Genomic DNA, 17945 nt, shown 5'->3' on the forward strand with positions numbered 1-17945 from the left:
TATTGACTACGGAAATATCCTACTGATGGGGAAGAATATTCTCCAGGAGCTATCCTGTTAATTGCGATTGATTGAAAAATCACGAAACCAAATGTATTTGGTCACAGTGTAACATGGATAGAAAACATTCAAATAAACTCTTTCACATGAATGTATTGTTAAATTCCCAGAGGAACTGGCAGATTATTTTCCGGATCTTTCTCGATACTGAATGGCATCCAAACGGAAAGAATTCCGTGCGTGTATGTGTGAGTGTAGCGGCTTCATCGATGGTCACCTTCTCTTCTCCTGAAGGATCGGCTTCTCTGTGCTCCCTCACAGTTTCAAACAAACTGCTTGCGTTTCAGGGCAGATCTCGATCCTTCGCCGTCCAGCACCCTCAGCAACGATGTTGTCTTGTCGATGTCCTCACGAAAAATGAATGCGTCTCACCACCAGAATATCGCATAAGTATGCTTTTTGTGCGTGATTGAATCGAGAGAAGGCGTGGAACTGGCAGATTATTTTCAGTAACGATTAGATATTTCTACATTTTCCTCGATACTGGAAGCCCACCAGTGGTTAATGCTAACTCGGTAACCATCTGTTAATAGCACTTCATTGAAACATATTTGGTCACAGTGTTACATGGATAGAAAACATTAAAATAAACTCTTTCACATGAATGTAATTTTAAATTCCCACAGGAACTGGCAGATTATTTTTAGTAACGATTAGATATTTCTACATTTTCCTCGATACTGGAAGCCCACCAGTGGTTAATGCTAACTCGGTAACCATCTGTTAATAGCACTTCATTAAAACATATTTGGTCACAGTGTTACATGGATAGAAAACATTCAAATAAACTCTTTCACAAGAATGTATTTTTAAATTCCCAGAGGAACTGGCAGATTATTTTCCGGATCTTTCTCGATACTGAATGGCATCCAAACGGAAAGAATTCCGCGCGTGTATGTGTGTGTGTAGCGGCTGCTTCGAGATCTTCTCGGGGAACCGTTTGTGGCATCACTCTCCTCCTGATGGATTCCCTTCTGGCCTAAGGTGCACAAACAGGCTCTTGGTGACACCGTTCATCCGCGCTTTCATGATAAACGAAGAGCTTCACCACAACAGCGACAACATGTTCCAATCGCTGTTCAATTAGAACTAAGTGGATTTCCGAGCGGCGCTCGCTTATATACCGATTGGTGATTTCAGTAGCCTGTTTTGAAAGCAATTTTAAGACTATTGAAACAAGTTTTTGGATCAGAAAGTAACAAGTATAGAACGCGTAGACATTTTATCTTTCGAATGAAGTGTTTATCATACCATTTCGTGCAGTTGTTTAGGAGCTATTAACGCTCAAAATCTCGGTCTCCAGCGTAACGCTTTCGTTTTCGAAACTTTGATTTTACACCCCGGTATAGAAATGAAATACGTAGTCCTACGTCAAAATGTCAACAAAGAATAAACTTTCTCCGTACAATTACCGGCACCTGGTGGGGAGCCCATCCCGAAGATCTTATAATGTTGTATCGAACAACTATTCTCTCAGTGATGGAGTATGGCAGTTTCTGTTTTCAATCAGCTGCCAAAACACACTTAATTAAACTCGAGCGAATTCAGTATCTTTGTCTCCGTATTGCGTTGGGATGTATGCCCTCAACGCATACCATGAGCCTCGAGGTTTTGGCAGGCGTACTCCCACTAAAAGATCGCTTCAATTTATTATCTCTTCGGTTCCTCATCCGGTGTAAGGTTATGAACCCATTGGTGATCGGAAATTTTGAGCAGCTGATCGAGCTAAATTTTCATTCTGGATTCATGAGCTCATATCATGATTTCGTCTCCATGCAGGTTGATCCTTCTTCGTATATTCCCAACCGTGTTTGTTTTCCTGACTACATCAATTCCTCTGTGCATTTTGATCTGTCCATGAAGCAAGATATCCATGGATATTCAGATTACCAACGATCGAGGATCGCTCCAACGATCTTCGATGCAAAGTATGGGGGTATCAATTGTGATAATATGTACTTTACTGATGGGTCCTCTATGTATGAGTCCACAGGATTTGGAGTGTTCAACGAAATTTTTAGCACCTCCCACAGTCTTCAGAATCCTTGCTCAGTGTATATTGCTGAATTGGCAGCGATATACTGTGCGCTGGACAGTATCGCCTCACGACCTGTTGAACACTATTACATTGTAACGGATAGTCTTAGCTCTGTCGAAGCTATCCGTTCAGTGAGGCCGGAAAAGCACTCGCCGTACTTCCTTCAGAGAATACGACAAATTTTGAGTGCTTTATCCAGACGCTGTTATGTCATTACCTTTGTCTGGGTCCCTTCACATTGCTCAATTCCGGGTAATGAGAGGGCTGACTCATTAGCAAAGGTAGGTGCGATTGAAGGCGACATTTACCAGCGTCAAATCGCCTTCAATGAATTTTTTTCTTTAGTCCGTAAAAATACCATCGTTAACTGGCAACGCAAATGGAACGAAGATGAATTGGGCCGGTGGTTTCACTCGATTATCCCTAAGGTTAGCCTCAAACCATGGTTCAAAAGTCTGGACTTGAGTCGGGCCTTTATTCGCACCTTCTCCCGACTCATGTCCAATCACTGTTCGTTAGATGCACTTCTCTTTCGTTTCAATCTTGCCAGCAACAATCTCTGCGTCTGTGGTCAAGGTTATCACGACATCGAGCATGTTGTTTGGTCGTGCGAGGTGTATCTTGTCGCCAGATCGAATTTAGAAAACTCCCTTCGGGCCCGAGGAAGACAGCCCAATGTGCCGGTGAGAGATGTGTTGGCTCGATTAGACCTTGATTACATGACCCAAATATTTGATTTCCTTAAAGCTATCGATCTTCATGTGTGATTGTACCTATGTCCTTATACCCTCCTTTTCATCCATTGCGAGCAATTGGCCCCCTTGGTATAAACAGTAAAATAAGTTGAAATGTAAATATACAATAGATATACGAATAGATTTAAGAATCGAGTGTGATCATCAACATTTTAACAATTCCCTTATATCCCATCCCTTTCCTGAAAGATGTCACCCTCTAAACTCGAGTAAACCGCGAGTAATCGGTTTTCCACCTTACTAACCATAGTGTTAGGAAAATTATTTATGTATAGTCTTAAAACATATATTTAAGAATTCGGCTCCTTTAAACTAATGTAACTGAGCCTGTAAAAATAAACGATTTATTTAAAAAAAAGGCGTGTTATTTGGCATAGAAATCTCAACTAAGTACTAATAAAAATGACGCAAGTAATACTACGTTGAGACGGCGAAGTTCCTCTAGGAACGATAGTGCCATTGAAGAAGAAGAAGAAAACTCGAAATTATGCGTCCCTCAAATTTCGTTCGCAATATGGCCATGTTCGGTCGTATTGTGTGGCACGTGGCGCCGTCCTGCTGAAACCACATATCATCCGTATCCATATATTCAATTTGTGGCAAAAAAACGGTTAACATGCTGCCATAGCGCTCACCATTCTCAGTTACTCGCCGTCCTCATTTTCAAAGAAATACGGCCCGATGACTCCACCAGACCATAATGCGCACCAAACAGTGACTTTTGGCGGATGCAATGGCCTCTCAATAATCACGTGTAGATTTTCTGAGCCCCATATACGGAAATTTTGGGTGTTCACATAGCTACCGAGCTAGAAATGTGCCTCATCGCCGTAGAAAATTTGATGCGAAAATTCAGCATTTTGCTGCTGTTGTTCGTTCACCCAATCGACGTATGCCCGACGCATTCTGTGGTCACCACGCTCTAATTTTTGTACCAGTTGGACTTTATATGGATGTAGGTGCAAGTCCAAATGCAAAATTCGCCACAATGATGTGTTTGACAAGCCCATTTGCTGAGCACGCCGTGGAATCGAAACATTCGGGTCATCCTCCACACTGACAGCAACAGCAGCAATGTTTTCGGCCGAACGCACATTACGATGACGCACAGGTTTCACAATATCCGCTACGGATCCAGTTTGTTCAAATTTACGCACTACATTAGCGATTGTGTGCTCTGTAGGCCGTCCATGACGACCAAAATCCGTCCGTAATGCTCGAATAACATTTGCCGGTTTTTCATCATTTTTATAGTATAATTTAACAAAATTAACACGTTGTGCGATGCTAAAACGATCCATATTGTAAAATGACAGACATTCAACTAACGATATGACGCTTTGGTTGACAGCTATGTCAAACGGTTGTCAGCGCAGGGCTGTATACTTTCGGAAGCCCGAAATGGAAAACCCTGTACATGTACCTACTATATCGAATATGATTTGAACTAATTAGGACGAAAAAAACGCTTAAATCTATCCCATTTAGCTTGATATGGGCGAGTGACCACTATGCCTTCACTAGGTGACCACTTTACCTCCAAGCAAAAAAAAAGTTCTATTTCTCATCTTTTTTTCTAATGATGAAAAATGTACTATTTTGAATTTTTATAGTAAAAGCCATATGCTATCTTGAACAGCAATGAGTTGAACTATAATATTCTCAGAAAAACGAGAATTGTAGCGGTATGTGGACGCTGGAAATGAACATATTCCTTAGGGTGACCACTATGCCCCCACTTCCCCTAATCGGGAATAATTACTGCTCGTTTTTCGTATCTGAGCTAACCTGATGTATCGAAAACGAGAGAATAAATCAAATGGCTAAAAAAAAGTAAAAAAAAACTGCAGATTCATATTAACTGCCCAGTGAATTTCTTTATCACTCACATTCCAGTTTTACTACCATCCAAAAGACCATTCTGAACTGAAAAGAGAGTGAGTGAGTATCTCTATGGTATACAATTCGTGCACTCTCGCTCTCTCCGAACAGCTTTACTTGTCATCACCCGAATATTAAATTTGATGCTCCGATCGCGTTTTCCTCCAAATTAAAAAAAAAACAGTATCGCAAATATAAGTTTTTATTTGCAAATATAGTTCTTAAAATAGATGATGATGGTCCCACCTCTTTCCCCTACAAAGGCTTGAGCGGGACGAGTTATCTTATTGATAATAATTGAGTTACTGAGTTTATTACATCATACTAACCAGTGAGCACATTAAATTGAAAAGAAAACGGACTGGTTATCCCGCAGACATAGATTACTAATCGATAGAACAATTTAAGCCTTTGTCTAAAGTATTCATTCCATGGCATGTCGAGAGAATTTCCAACCCGGGAAGACCCTAGACCGATCGGGAATTGAACCCAATGCCTAAGTCAGTATTAGCCATGAATTTTCAAGGGAAATCCCGCTTTATCAGATCCCCGGCCACGGCCTGCAATTGCGATCGTTTCCGAGTTCTAGTAGCTGAGCAAACCCAAGCCTTATTCTAGCCGACACTTCAGGCCCATCACTTCACATATCCCAAGGCATGTCAAGAAAATTTCCAACCCGAAAAAATTCTTGACCGATCAGGAATTGAACCCAATACCTATGTCAGCATTAGCCTAGAATGTACAAAGGAATTCCCGCTTCACTGGATACCCGACAACGGTCTGTTAATCGTTTTCGAGACCAGACAGCTGAGCAAACCTAAGCCTAATTCCAGCCGATACTTCAGGCCCTACATTCAACCTGGGGTATAAACGTGTCAACCTGAATCTGCAATGAGATCCGCCACAATACAGAAAAATCTTGATATAATTATCTGTTGAGAAGATGAATTTACAAGTATTCCGATTGAGCTATCCCTAGCTTACCTCAGGTTTCCACATTAAACCCCTTGGAATGACTTTGTTTTATTCGATCAAAATTTCTTTTGCTTTTGTTCAATCTCACGTTTCTCTATGTTTGCCAACGCGCGCGGGCTCAAACTATTGCAGACTTCACAATTATGTTTTTAGATTTAATTGAATAACTAAGATATATATAAAAGCAAAAAAAAAAATACCATCATCACCATAGTCTTGACAAGAAAAATACACGGACACACATACACTCAAAAGACAATAATTTCCTCGTTTTATGAAATAATGAAATAATGATGATGATCACCTCAAAAAGTTTGAGCTGTACGAGTTCTCTTGTTGATCTTTATGTAACAATTATTAAAATAACCAGTAAGCACATTGAAGTAAAAAACAAAACAAAGTTTGCATATGGGCTTATCGACTTCAATACTGTATTTCGACCTGAGATTTCTCGAATCATATTTAAATTTATCCATGAGGAAATACGAAGGCAGTTCGATAAGTACTTACCCTACAAGAAACAAAAATTTTGGAAAAGTGGCGATTTATTTTTCAACATAGTCTCTCTCGTTCTCGACTGAGCACGTCAACATGCTTCAGCCGAGCTCCTGGACGAGGTTCGATGACGTAACCATATTCTTCCAGAAGAAGCGCCCAGCCAGCGAATCTAGGTCTTTTTTCTCCATCGTCATCTTGAAAGCAGAATAATCGATGACAATTTTGAATAGGATTCCCAGCAGGCAGACCCTAAAGTTTTTGAACAACGCCACGATTACAAGAACCTCCAGCTAGTAACTTGGGTAACTTTCTTCTGCTTAAGAAGTATTTCGGCTGAAATAGTAGATCGGATGGAATTTATCATCGTCCGGTACATTCTGTAACAAAATGGCTCCGTATCCTGCCTTTCTTTTTTCTTCTTTCTTTATTAAAGAGATTTTCAGCCGAAGGCTGGTTCATCTCTGAGTATCCTGCTTTACTGACATCCGTATGAAGTTCTGTAGTTGCTTGTGGATAATATAATCTTAACATTTCGGGAACTTGCTTCAACTGCTCAATTGCCGCTTTCTGCTCCTGTCCGAATACAAATTCTGCATCCTTTTTCAGCAAATCTTTGAGTAGCTTAGCGTTGATTGAATAATTCTCCACAATCTTCAGGAAAAATCCAGTCAAACCTAGAGACCGTTGGATCTCCTTGGAATACTTAGAATCGGAGAAGTGCTTCACAACTGCTATTTTGTCCTTCGTTGGCCATATCTTCTTCTTATTCTTCTTAAATTGCACTAACGTTCCTAGAGGAACTTCACCGTCTCAACGTAGTATTACTTGCGTCATTTTTACTAGTTCCTAGTTGCCAACTCTATGCCAACACGCCTTGAATGCATTCTGAGAGGCAAGCTCTAGAATACGCAAGTCGTAGGAAATTTCTTTGACGAAAAATTCGTCCGACCAGAACGGGAATCGAACCCAAACCCCCGGCATGCCCCATTCCTTCAATTTCGTGTCCCAGAAATTCGATCTTTCGTTTCAGGCACTGACACTTTTTCTGACACTCGTATTGACTGGAGGGTGTGACGAAATCTGTGTACGTCCGGCTACCTTCGTCCACTGGAACATGGAAAAATCCATTCTCCAAATCCTGGGTTGTGGAAACCCTTGCTCCTTGTAGTTTATGTATAACGTCCTCAATCAACGAAAGTGGGAAATGGTCGCGAATGATGACCTTGTTAAGACGCTCATAATCGACGCATAACATTCTGGAGCCGTCCCTTTTCTGGGCCAGAACAACCGGACCGCTAAATACAGAGGAGCTTGGTTTGATTACCCCTTTATCCAACTCTTCAGCAATTCCCTCCTGTACGTTCTCCCTTTCCAATGCACAATGGTCCTGGAGATATATTTAAGTGGAAACTAGCATTTAAAGCTCGACAGTTATTCGCTAGACAAAAACTGTCTTCGACAAAGCTGTTACATACAATAGAGCGCTCATTTTTATGTTATTAAAAATAGGGCGACCAAAATTGATATAGATATAGATAAAAAAAAAGATATATGATATAGAAAAAAAAACTAATTTTCTTATCTTTATAGATAGAGGTAAGCATAGTTCGACATCTTTGTAGAACAAAGTTTTTTTCTATCTCTTGAAATAACCGATATAGCGCCTTTTTTCTAAGTTACGTTGGGGTCACCATGAAAAAATCTGTTTTTTTTTGTTATAACTTTTACATTTCAAATTCTACATACAATCTGTCTTCCGAAGACTTTTAGAGTTTACTAACACAAATATTTTGTGATGCAGAACTTGTCAATATCTCAACTTCACTCAAAGTTATTGATATTTCTTCACAAAAAATACACTTTTTTCAATTGTTTGTCATTTTCTCTGGGGCAAACATAAACAAAGTTTATTTGCGGCATTTGAAAGAGCATATTTCACTCTACATGATGTGTGATTTTCAACACATCATGAAAAATATAATTTCGATTTTTTCAAATTTCTAGACTAGAATACCCCCTTAATACTTCTAAATTATCTCTGTTTTAGTTTCGTAGGCTATCGTCTCCGACTTCACAATGTTTGGAAAAGCATAACTAGAGTTTTTTGATGAATAAAATAAGTTTTTCTAGAAAAAAATATTGATTCTTCACTGAACCAATTCTGTCCAGTCTAAGCCTTGTTCGCAGAAATTCCAAAAACTCGCTACTGATCCTGAAAAGAAAGAACAAACATTTTACCAGCGACTTAAATTCATCTTGCCGGGAAAAAATAGAGCCAGACGATTTTTCTCCCGTGGGGTTTTATTGTATCAAATTGTGTTTGCTCTGCAACCCACGTCAAAAACATAAAACGAAAACGGAATTCCAGCGGAGGCGCTCATCAAGATGACATTACGGTTTCTGGTTGTTTGTGATGAATTACGCTGCGTAAAATTATTATGCTGCCAAGGATACAAGAGACCAAGTGAGTGTGTTCGGTGTGCGGGAAACGCTCGCCTTCGGTGTAATGTAATCCAAGCTTTGTGTGTTTGCCACAATAAATATGTTCGGACGGTCCAAGAAATCAAAACACCCCTGAAGCTTCTGATTGCGCATTCATTCACGTTAATAATATACTTCAGCACATTCAGCAAATATGATATATTCAATTCCAGTTCTCCTCATTGGATTTTATTTTTGTTTAATGTTTTACTAAACCTGATCTGTTTCAACCATCCCAACTATCACTAATGTTGCCATTATTACCCAAACAAATGCTCCGTAGCTGTTATGTGCTAATGTTTGTTTTATTTCACTTCTTCCATTTCCGGTGGTAACTGTTCTTCCCGTTCGCCGGTGCCGATTTCCTCGAAATGTGCCGATACGCGTGTTTCCGCTGTTGCAGCAAGTTCAATCGGACGGCGGATGCAGCCCGGATGCTCGAGCGATGTATCGAACTAGAGCCGCTGTACAATGCGGCTTATCTGGAATTAGCGAAATTATACCGCGGCGTGAAGGCCGGGCAGCTGCTGCGAGGAGTGGTCCTGGCAAATCCGTACGATGTTGACCTGCGCCGACAATACGGGGACTGGCTGGCGGAACGAAGTGAGTTATTCAAATAGTTACTCGGTGGATTTATTTGGCACTGCTTGGAAACAAGTTCACAATGCTGGTGGATGCGTATATAAAATAATAACACATTAGAAAACATACCGATATCGAGGCCATCATTATTTCAATTGTTAATTAGCTCTTTTTCGTTCAAATTCGGTGGCATTCCACAACTGTTTTTAAAATGTAGTCCATTTGGGTGCTACATCATTTCAATTAAATTCATCAGCAAACGTCTGCTTCAATGCACTGTTTAAAAGTGTGATACAAATGTACCTCCCCTGCTTCAGTTTAATCTTGTGTAGTTTAAAGCAAATATTATTGGTCGACCGATGATCCATGGCAGGGATGGGAGTTGCGAGTCAACAGAAGCATCCACTCTCATTTCACAACTCGTTTCGCTCTATCGATTTGTTTGCTAATGCCATTGCCGAGATTGGATTCACAACGCCAGCAGCTATGTACCTCCGCCACCGCAACCACTGGCTTCCAAACCAGCCAAACCAGGCAGGACATAATGACATTTTTCCGAGAAGTGTGATGAAATGGATGTCCGATCAGAATCATCTGCTTCGTGTGAGGTTTCCTAGCAGTAGATTATAAAGCAGTAGTTCGTTCGTGTGTAAATATTTTGCCGGAGATGCTCCATATCCTGTCTAACGCTGGACATTCTCTTCTCTCATTCATCCCTATATTTCAGATTTCATACACCAAGCGATTAAACAGTACCAGGAAGGTCTTAAAATAATGGGAACACATCAATTATCGGTAATCGGAGCCTGTCGGGCATTGCGGAAGTTGGGGCAGACGTCACGCCTCCACCAGCTGATACTAAGGTAAGATAATTAGCAGCCAGGAAAGGGGCTCACACGTGTTCGATCTGCTGCCCGCTGCATAATCTGTACATTGTTGGTGAATTCGGGTGGAACAGACAACGTAAGCTATCAGAGTGTAATTACCTGTCATTACTGATGCCTTCGTAACTCGTTTCCCATCGCTCCGAGCGGTCTAGCCTGTTTTGAAGGAAATTTACATTAACCGCATTTCGAGCGTTGCTCACTGAATGCTTACACCGATAAGTCATGAGCTGTCAATTTGATTCACTCTAGGAATGTATCCATATCGAAAAGCTCAACACTTTTCCCCAAATCGTTTGTTTGTAAAGCTAGATTGCATTTATTTCACGGAGTTAATAATTCATTTTTTTTATTCGTAGTAAGATGTCTCGCGTTTAGAAATTTAGGCTTAGAAACAGTAACGAAACGGTAACATTTGAGGATAGTATAATCGGGGCTTTACTGTGATTGAAAAATGTGACTTGTGCGCAACGTACTTTCCTATTTATTTTCATCGAAAAATCCTATCGCATTCCAGTGTATGAAATTCCATACGCAAATTTCATAGTCCTTTATGAAAACCCATTAACTTCTGAAACTCAATATTTCAACATTGATATACTGCCGTTCTTCGCATAGTTGTTCCATGTTCCAAAATCAGCAACTGAGAAAAACGCAATCAAAGTTTTCTCGCATATTTGTCTACCAAAAGTTTTAAGCATTTCAATTCAGCAATACACCTGGTTTTTCATGAGCACTATACTATTGTTTAATGAAATGTGATGAGATCCCCTCACTGAATGAATGAAGCTTGAATACGGGTTTAAAAATTCATGGTGGAACTCTTATGCCTAGAATATCAACATGGGACAATTGAACTTCATGTTGTTTTTTGATATAGGGATATAGGGGTGATTTGGACCACCCCTTTATCTCAAAAATAACGGCTCAACTTCGATTTTCTATAATGTCATTTCCTTCTATTGTTGAACCGTATGTACCTAAAGTAGAAAAACTTTGGTAAAACTTCACAAGTAGAGGGAAACGGTAGCATAAATACAGCAAGTACTCTGAGCGTAAAAAAATGTGAGTTTTTCGATAGTGGTTTTAATGTTTTTCCAGCTGATTAAACAAACTTTTCGTGTATTGTGCAGTAAAGTTCTGTTCGCCTACAAAAGAGGAACAATTTGATGTAACGAAACTGTAACTTTGATAACAAAAAATTGAAATTAACTGAATTTTAATTTTTGCGTGTTGTGTGGGGTGACATGGACACGTTTCTGTGGGGTGAATTGGTCCTACAGATTTGAGACTTTCCTTTGGTCTAATTGATTCCAGATGCCGCTGAATTACAAGAACAGGTTGGACAGACAACGTTGGAAGAAGGAGGAGCTTAAAAGAGCAACGTAGGCCATCAAGAACGGATTTTCTTCGACCAAGCATTGAAAGTGTTTGAAAATGCTCGAAAAACAGTGAAAAGATCCATGCAGAATTCGAGATGGTCTCTATCCAATTTTTCTGGTCTGGAATCTGGCCAAGACACCTGGTGTCGATCCCAGAACACTGTTACTGATTGTTACATTATCCCAAAATACTTTACATAAACATAAGTATGTTTTATTCGATGAAACACACACTGGACCAAATCACCCCGCATCAAATTTTAATGACCAAAAATCATCTCTTTTATTTTATGATATATTTGGTAGATTGAAGCTTTATATAATGATCAAACATTATTTATCGAGAGAAAACAAGTGTAGCTTAGTATACAATGTGACATTTTTTATTTAGACCGTATTGGTTTGGAAATATTAGGCGATTTGCTTAGGTGGTCCAAATTCCCCCCTTTTCCCCTACTGGGAACAAGCAATATTTTTTTTTCCGAAAGATTATGCATAGAAACATCGTTTTATGAAGAAATGAGTGATCTGCAACACCTTCGCAGAATATAAATCTCACTGATATTAAAGGGTGTGTCACATCAAATTGCATCACGGAAAAAACGCTGTAGAAATTCGCCCAGTAGACCGATCCTTTTGAAAATTTTAGACAGTAAAATTATAACTATTAAACAACTTTTGGCATTTTATTTTTATTCATACTTCGAGCCCAAGACCGTATGCTCGCACCTTCCTCTTTACCCCGTCCATGAGGTTCTGTACAACGTCAGGTTGTAGTTTTTTTTTGAACAGAAATCCATTTTCATAATCGCTTCATAATCGCCCAATATTTCTCTATTGGGCGAAGCTCCGGCGCGTTGGGCGGGTTCATTTCCTTTGGCACGAAGGTGACCCCGTTGGCTTCGTACCACTCCAACACGTCCTTTGAATAGTGGCACGAAGCGAGATCCGGCCAGAAGATGGTCGGACCCTCGTGCTGCTTCAATAATGGTAGTAAGCGCTTCTGTAGGCACTCCTTAAGGTAAACCTGCCCGTTTACCGTGCCGGTCATCACGAAGGGGGCGCTCCGCTTTCCGCAAGAGCAGATCGCTGGCCACACCATGTACTTTTTGGCAAACTTGGATAGTTTCTGCTTGCGAATCTCCTCCGGAACGCTGAATTTGTCCTCTGCGGAGAAGAACAACAGGCCCGGCAGCTGACGAAAGTCCGCTGTGACGTTGGTTTCATCGTCCATTACCAGGAAATGCGGCTTCGTCAGCATTTCGGTGTACAGCTTCCGGGCTCACGTCTTCCCCACCATGTTTTGCCTTTCGTCGCGTTAGGAGCCTTCTGAACCTTGTATGTACGCAGGCCCTCCCGCTGCTTGGTCCGCTGGACGAATGAACTTGACAAATTCAGCTTATTGGTGACATCCCGGACCGAACTTCTCGGATCACGTCTAAACTGCTTAACTACGCGCTTGTAATCTTTTTCACTGACGGAGCATCCATTTTTGCCGTTCTCCACCTTCCGGTCGATGGTTAGGTTCTCGAAGTATCGTTTTAGTACTCTGCTGACCGTGGATTGGACGATTCCCAGCATCTTACCAATGTCCCGATGTGACAACTCCGGATTCTCGAAATGAGTGCGCAAGATTAATTCACGACGCTCTTTTTCGTTCGACGACATTTTTCCTAATTTACGAAAAATTGACAGTGAAGCATGGCCAACGTGATCCATACACTCTTATCTGATTATAAGCGAAAGCTGAAGATATAATTCCTAAAAACTAAATTTCTACAGCGTTTTTTCCGTGATGCAATTTGTAGTGACACACCCTTTAGACATTCGCTAACAAGGTGTACACGTGTTCTGTTTAACTTTTTCTTATTTGTTTGAGAATTAGTTCGTTCTTGAAAACCATAAAAGAGTGCATTAGGCCTGCTGAAAGTGTGACATGAAATTCTTGTACTTGAACCGACTTATTCGATATGGATCTATAAAAAATACATGGTGGGACAGTTATGAATAGATAACATAATGACAATTGAGTCTGATGTTGTTTTTTTAAAGTTGGGAATAAACTATATGTTTTTTTGTGTTTTTCCGTAAGATTATGCATAAATACAAGGTTTTATGACGAAAAGTGAGAATCGTCAAAAAGTAACATGGGACAACTATGCGTAGAACGACAGTTTATTACTATAAGAAAAATAACAACTCAAACCGATACAATCATCTGTCAGTTTCTAACTTTGTATTTTGAATGATGCAAAGTTGTGTGGTCCCCATGGCCTAGTGGTAAGCGTTGCGCTTGCCAAGATGGGGGCTGCGGGTTCGATTCCCGTTCGGGTCAGAAATTCTATCGTCATAGATCGTTTTTCTGGCTTGCACTGGTTGCAGGGGAACTGTCTAGAGTGTGGTAGGATGAGCGTTGGGTATTGCCAGTCCCCAAGAAAAGCCACAAAAACCCGGAAACAGCTCCTCTAATTAAGCGAATGACGCCGCTATAAGCGTCTTTGCCCAGTCCTGGTGGTACTCGGGACGTAAAGCAGCAGTATCACGATGGTCCTCCCGCGAAATAGTGGGGTTTGTCGCAGACCTTGCAAGCCGCACCACTAAAACACCAAGCAACGAACGATACACAAGAAGATTTGAACCGGACTAATCAACACAGACCCAGGCGACGAAAACGGACTAACGATTGGAAACTCGGGACGTGGAATTGTCGACCTCTCAATTTCATCGGAAGCACTCGTGTGCTTTCCAAACTATTTAAAAACCGCAAGTTTGACATCGTAGCGCATGAAGGAAGTGTGTTGTAGAGGATCCACAGTAAGAACATTTCGCGATGGTCATACCAACTACCAGAGCTGCGGTAACACTCACGAGCTAGGTACAGCTTTCATCGTGTTGAGCAATATGTAGAAGCGAGTGATTGGTTGGTGGCTAATCAACCCAAGAATGTGCAGATTGAGGATTAAGGGCCGATTCTTCAACATCAGCATCATTAACGTGCACAGCCCTCACCTTGAAAGTCCCGATGATGACAAAGACGAATTCTACGCGCAGTTGGAACGCGAATACGAACGCTGCCCAAAATATGACATCAAGATCGTCATCGCGGGAGCTCATGCTGCGTCAAGCTACCCGTCAGAACGTGAAACGATATAGACAGAAGTGAAGACAGCAAACCCAACTCTTACGGCAAAAGAAGCGCCGCCAGGAAGAGGAGGAGTGTGAAGATCTCGAACAGCTGCACCGTTCTCATGAGACGCGAAAGTTCTACCAGAAACTCAATGCATCCCAAAAAGGCTTCGTGCCGCGAGCAGAAATGTAGAAATGTGTCGGAATAAGGATGGGAGTAAACTGACGAATGAACGTGATGTGACCGAAAAAAGGTGGAGGCAGCACTACGATGAACACCTGAATGGCGTACAGGCAGAGGACCAAAATGACGATGGAAGCGATTACGTTGGTGCAGTAAATAATGAAGATATACCACCCCCAACGATAGGTGAAGTAAGGAATGCTATTAAACAGTTGAAGAACAACAAATCAACTGGCAAAGATGGCATCAGAGCGGAGCTTATCAAGATGGGCCCGGAAAAATTGGTTAGTTATCTGCATCGGCTGATTGTCAGAATTTGGGAAACAGAACAACTACCGCAGGAGTGTAAAGATGGGGTTATTTGCCCTATCTTCAAGAAAGGGGACAAACTAGACTGTGAAACTTTCGTGCAATCACCGTCCTGAATGCCGCCTTCCCAAATTATCTTCCGTCGTCTCTCGCCACTGACAAACAGATTCGTGGTAGGTGATCAGGCCGGTTTCATCGAAGGTCGGTCTACTACTGACCAAATCTTCACCTTGCGGCAGATTCTCCATAAATGCCGTGAGTACAGAGCCCCCACGCACCATCTATTCATCGGCTTTAAAGCCGCATATGATTCAATAACACGAAAAGAGCTATGGAGAATCATGGACGAAAATGGCTTCCCCGTAAAGCTGACAAGACTGATTAAGGCTACGATGGATGGAATACAGTGTTGTGTGCGAATTTCCGCTGACGATGTAAACTTTGCAGTTGATTGCATTACATGCTTGCTTAAAAGTCATTTGGTTGATTTCATCCCACTGCGCAGATTGTCTCCTAAGCCACCCTGAGGAAATGCACACCTAAGACATCTGAAATGTCTAAGACCGAAGGCGCTTCGTGTTTATTGCCAATCCCGGTGCTTATATACCAAGCAACATTTCGCGCGGGTTAGTGACAGTTACCGAATATATAACCGCTATTTATACAAACGCTACAGCATACGGACTCAAGAAGATTTACGTAGACACCCTGCACATTTTTGGAAATTCGTGAAGTCAAAACGGAAAGATAACAATTGGTTGCCCGCGGAAATGTTTCTGGGCAACGAGGTTGTTCATTCAACTGCAGAAAAATGTGGATTGTTTGCAACTCACTTCAAAAGCGCATTCAACGACACGATTTCGTCAAGAATCTAGGACGCTTGTAGAGATACACCAAGAGATGTGTGCCATCTGGGAAACTTCGAGATTACACCGAATCAAGTGAAATTCGCCATAAACAAATTGAGACGTTCAATATCCAGTACTGATGGAATACCTACCTACATCCTTATAAAATGTTGTGACGAGTTGGTTTCTCCACTCACGACCATCTTTAATCTGTCATTGAGGCAACGCTGCTTTCCCACAAGCTGGAAGACATAAAAAACATTGATGCTGGTGCCCAAGTCGACACCGTCTTGACACAGACTTGAAATCTGCCTTCGATAGAGTTGATCATGGAATACTGTTGGAACGATTAGGGAGAATCGGTATCTCCGCGGATATTATCCGCTGGTTCAAATCATACCTCTTAAATCGTAGGCTCACTGTTAGCATTGGGTCGGTAACTTCGGAACATTTCTCGAATTTATCTGGCGTGCCACAAGGGAGCAATCTGGGTCCCTTGCTATTTTCAATATTTATTAATGAGCTATCTGTCATACTACCACCCGGCTATCGACTGTTTTACGCTGACGACGTCAAAATCTACATGCTCATGAGGAGTACTGAGGACTGTTACGCTTTACAACGGCTGCTGAATCGTTTCACTGAATGGTGTACACGTAACATGCTAACGCTAAGCATTCATAAATGCAACGTTATCACGTTCCACCGCAAGCTCAATCCGACAGAATACGATTACGCAATTGACGGACAGTCTCTCGATCGTGTATATCAAGTTCATGATCTCGGGATCATCCTAGACTCAGCATTCACCTTCCGATCACACTACAACGACATTATTTCTAGAGCTAACCGCCAGCTGGGATTCATGTTTAAAATATCCCAAGAGTTTAACGACCCACTTTGCCTCCGGTCTCTATACTGCACTCTGGTGCGATCGATTCTGGAATTTAACTCTGTAGTTTGGTGCCCATACCAGTCAACATGGACCGCAAGAGTCGAAGCAATACAGAGGAAATTCGTTAGATATGCCCTCCGACGTCTTCCGTGGCGAGATCCATTGAACCTTCCCCGATACGAAGATCGATGCAGATTGCTGGGACTGCAGACACTGGAACAGAGAAGGAGTAATGACCAAGCTGTGTTTGTTGCAAAAATTTTCAACGGAGAAGATGACGCGCCGGAATTATTAGGACAACTTGACATCTACGCTCCTGAACGACTGCTTTGTCAACGAAACTTTCTGCTTCTTGAGCCCCGAAATACTTTGTACGGCCTCCATGACCCTGTGCGATTCATGTCGGCAAGTTTCAATGAAGTTTTCGCTCACTTTGGTTTTGGCTCTACTGCGTCCGCATTCAAACACAGACTCACAGAACTGAATAGGATGAACCACTGACAACGACATTAACTATGGACAAGGGCCTAGTTCCCAATCAGTTTTTTGTTATTTTTTTATGATTTTACCACAGTTGACGCCTATTATTATTTACTTTTTTATATTTGTTGAGTTCAAAATGTGCTACTTTTTTATACTTATAAAGGGTGTGTCACATCAAATTGCATCACGGAAAAAACGCTGTAGAAATTCGTCCAGTAGACCGATCCTTTTGAAAATTTTAGACAGTAAAATAAATACTTTTAAACAACTTTTGGGATTTTTTTTTATTCATACTTCGAGCCCAAGCCAGTATGCTCGCACCTTCCTCTTTACCCCGTCCATAAGGTTCTGTACAACGTCAGGTTGTAGTTTTTTTTTGAACAGAAATCCATTTTCTCTTGAAGTCCGCCTCCGATTTGACTACTTTTGGGTTCTTCCGGAGGGCCTGCTTCATAATCGCCCAATATTTCTCTATTGGGCGAAGCTCCGGCGCGTGGGGCGAATTCATTTCCTTTGGCACGAAGGTGACCCCGTTGGCTTCGTACCACTCCAACACGTCCTTTG

At 41.4% G+C, this 17945-nt stretch overlaps 1 protein-coding gene across 1 annotated transcript in view; it reads left to right on the forward strand.

The window, feature by feature from the left end:
* Positions 1-17945, forward strand: part of LOC129770874 (protein O-mannosyl-transferase TMTC1-like) — a 585978-nt gene that overhangs the window by 524416 nt on the left and 43617 nt on the right. The window contains exons 10-11 of the mRNA XM_055774024.1: positions 9092-9291; positions 9998-10133. Of these exons, the coding sequence (XP_055629999.1) occupies positions 9092-9291; positions 9998-10133 (336 nt within the window). The remainder of the gene's footprint in view (positions 1-9091; positions 9292-9997; positions 10134-17945) is intronic.

The sequence above is a fragment of the Toxorhynchites rutilus genome, chromosome 2 (assembly GCF_029784135.1).
Source record: "Toxorhynchites rutilus septentrionalis strain SRP chromosome 2, ASM2978413v1, whole genome shotgun sequence".
NCBI lineage: Eukaryota > Metazoa > Arthropoda > Insecta > Diptera > Culicidae > Toxorhynchites > Toxorhynchites rutilus.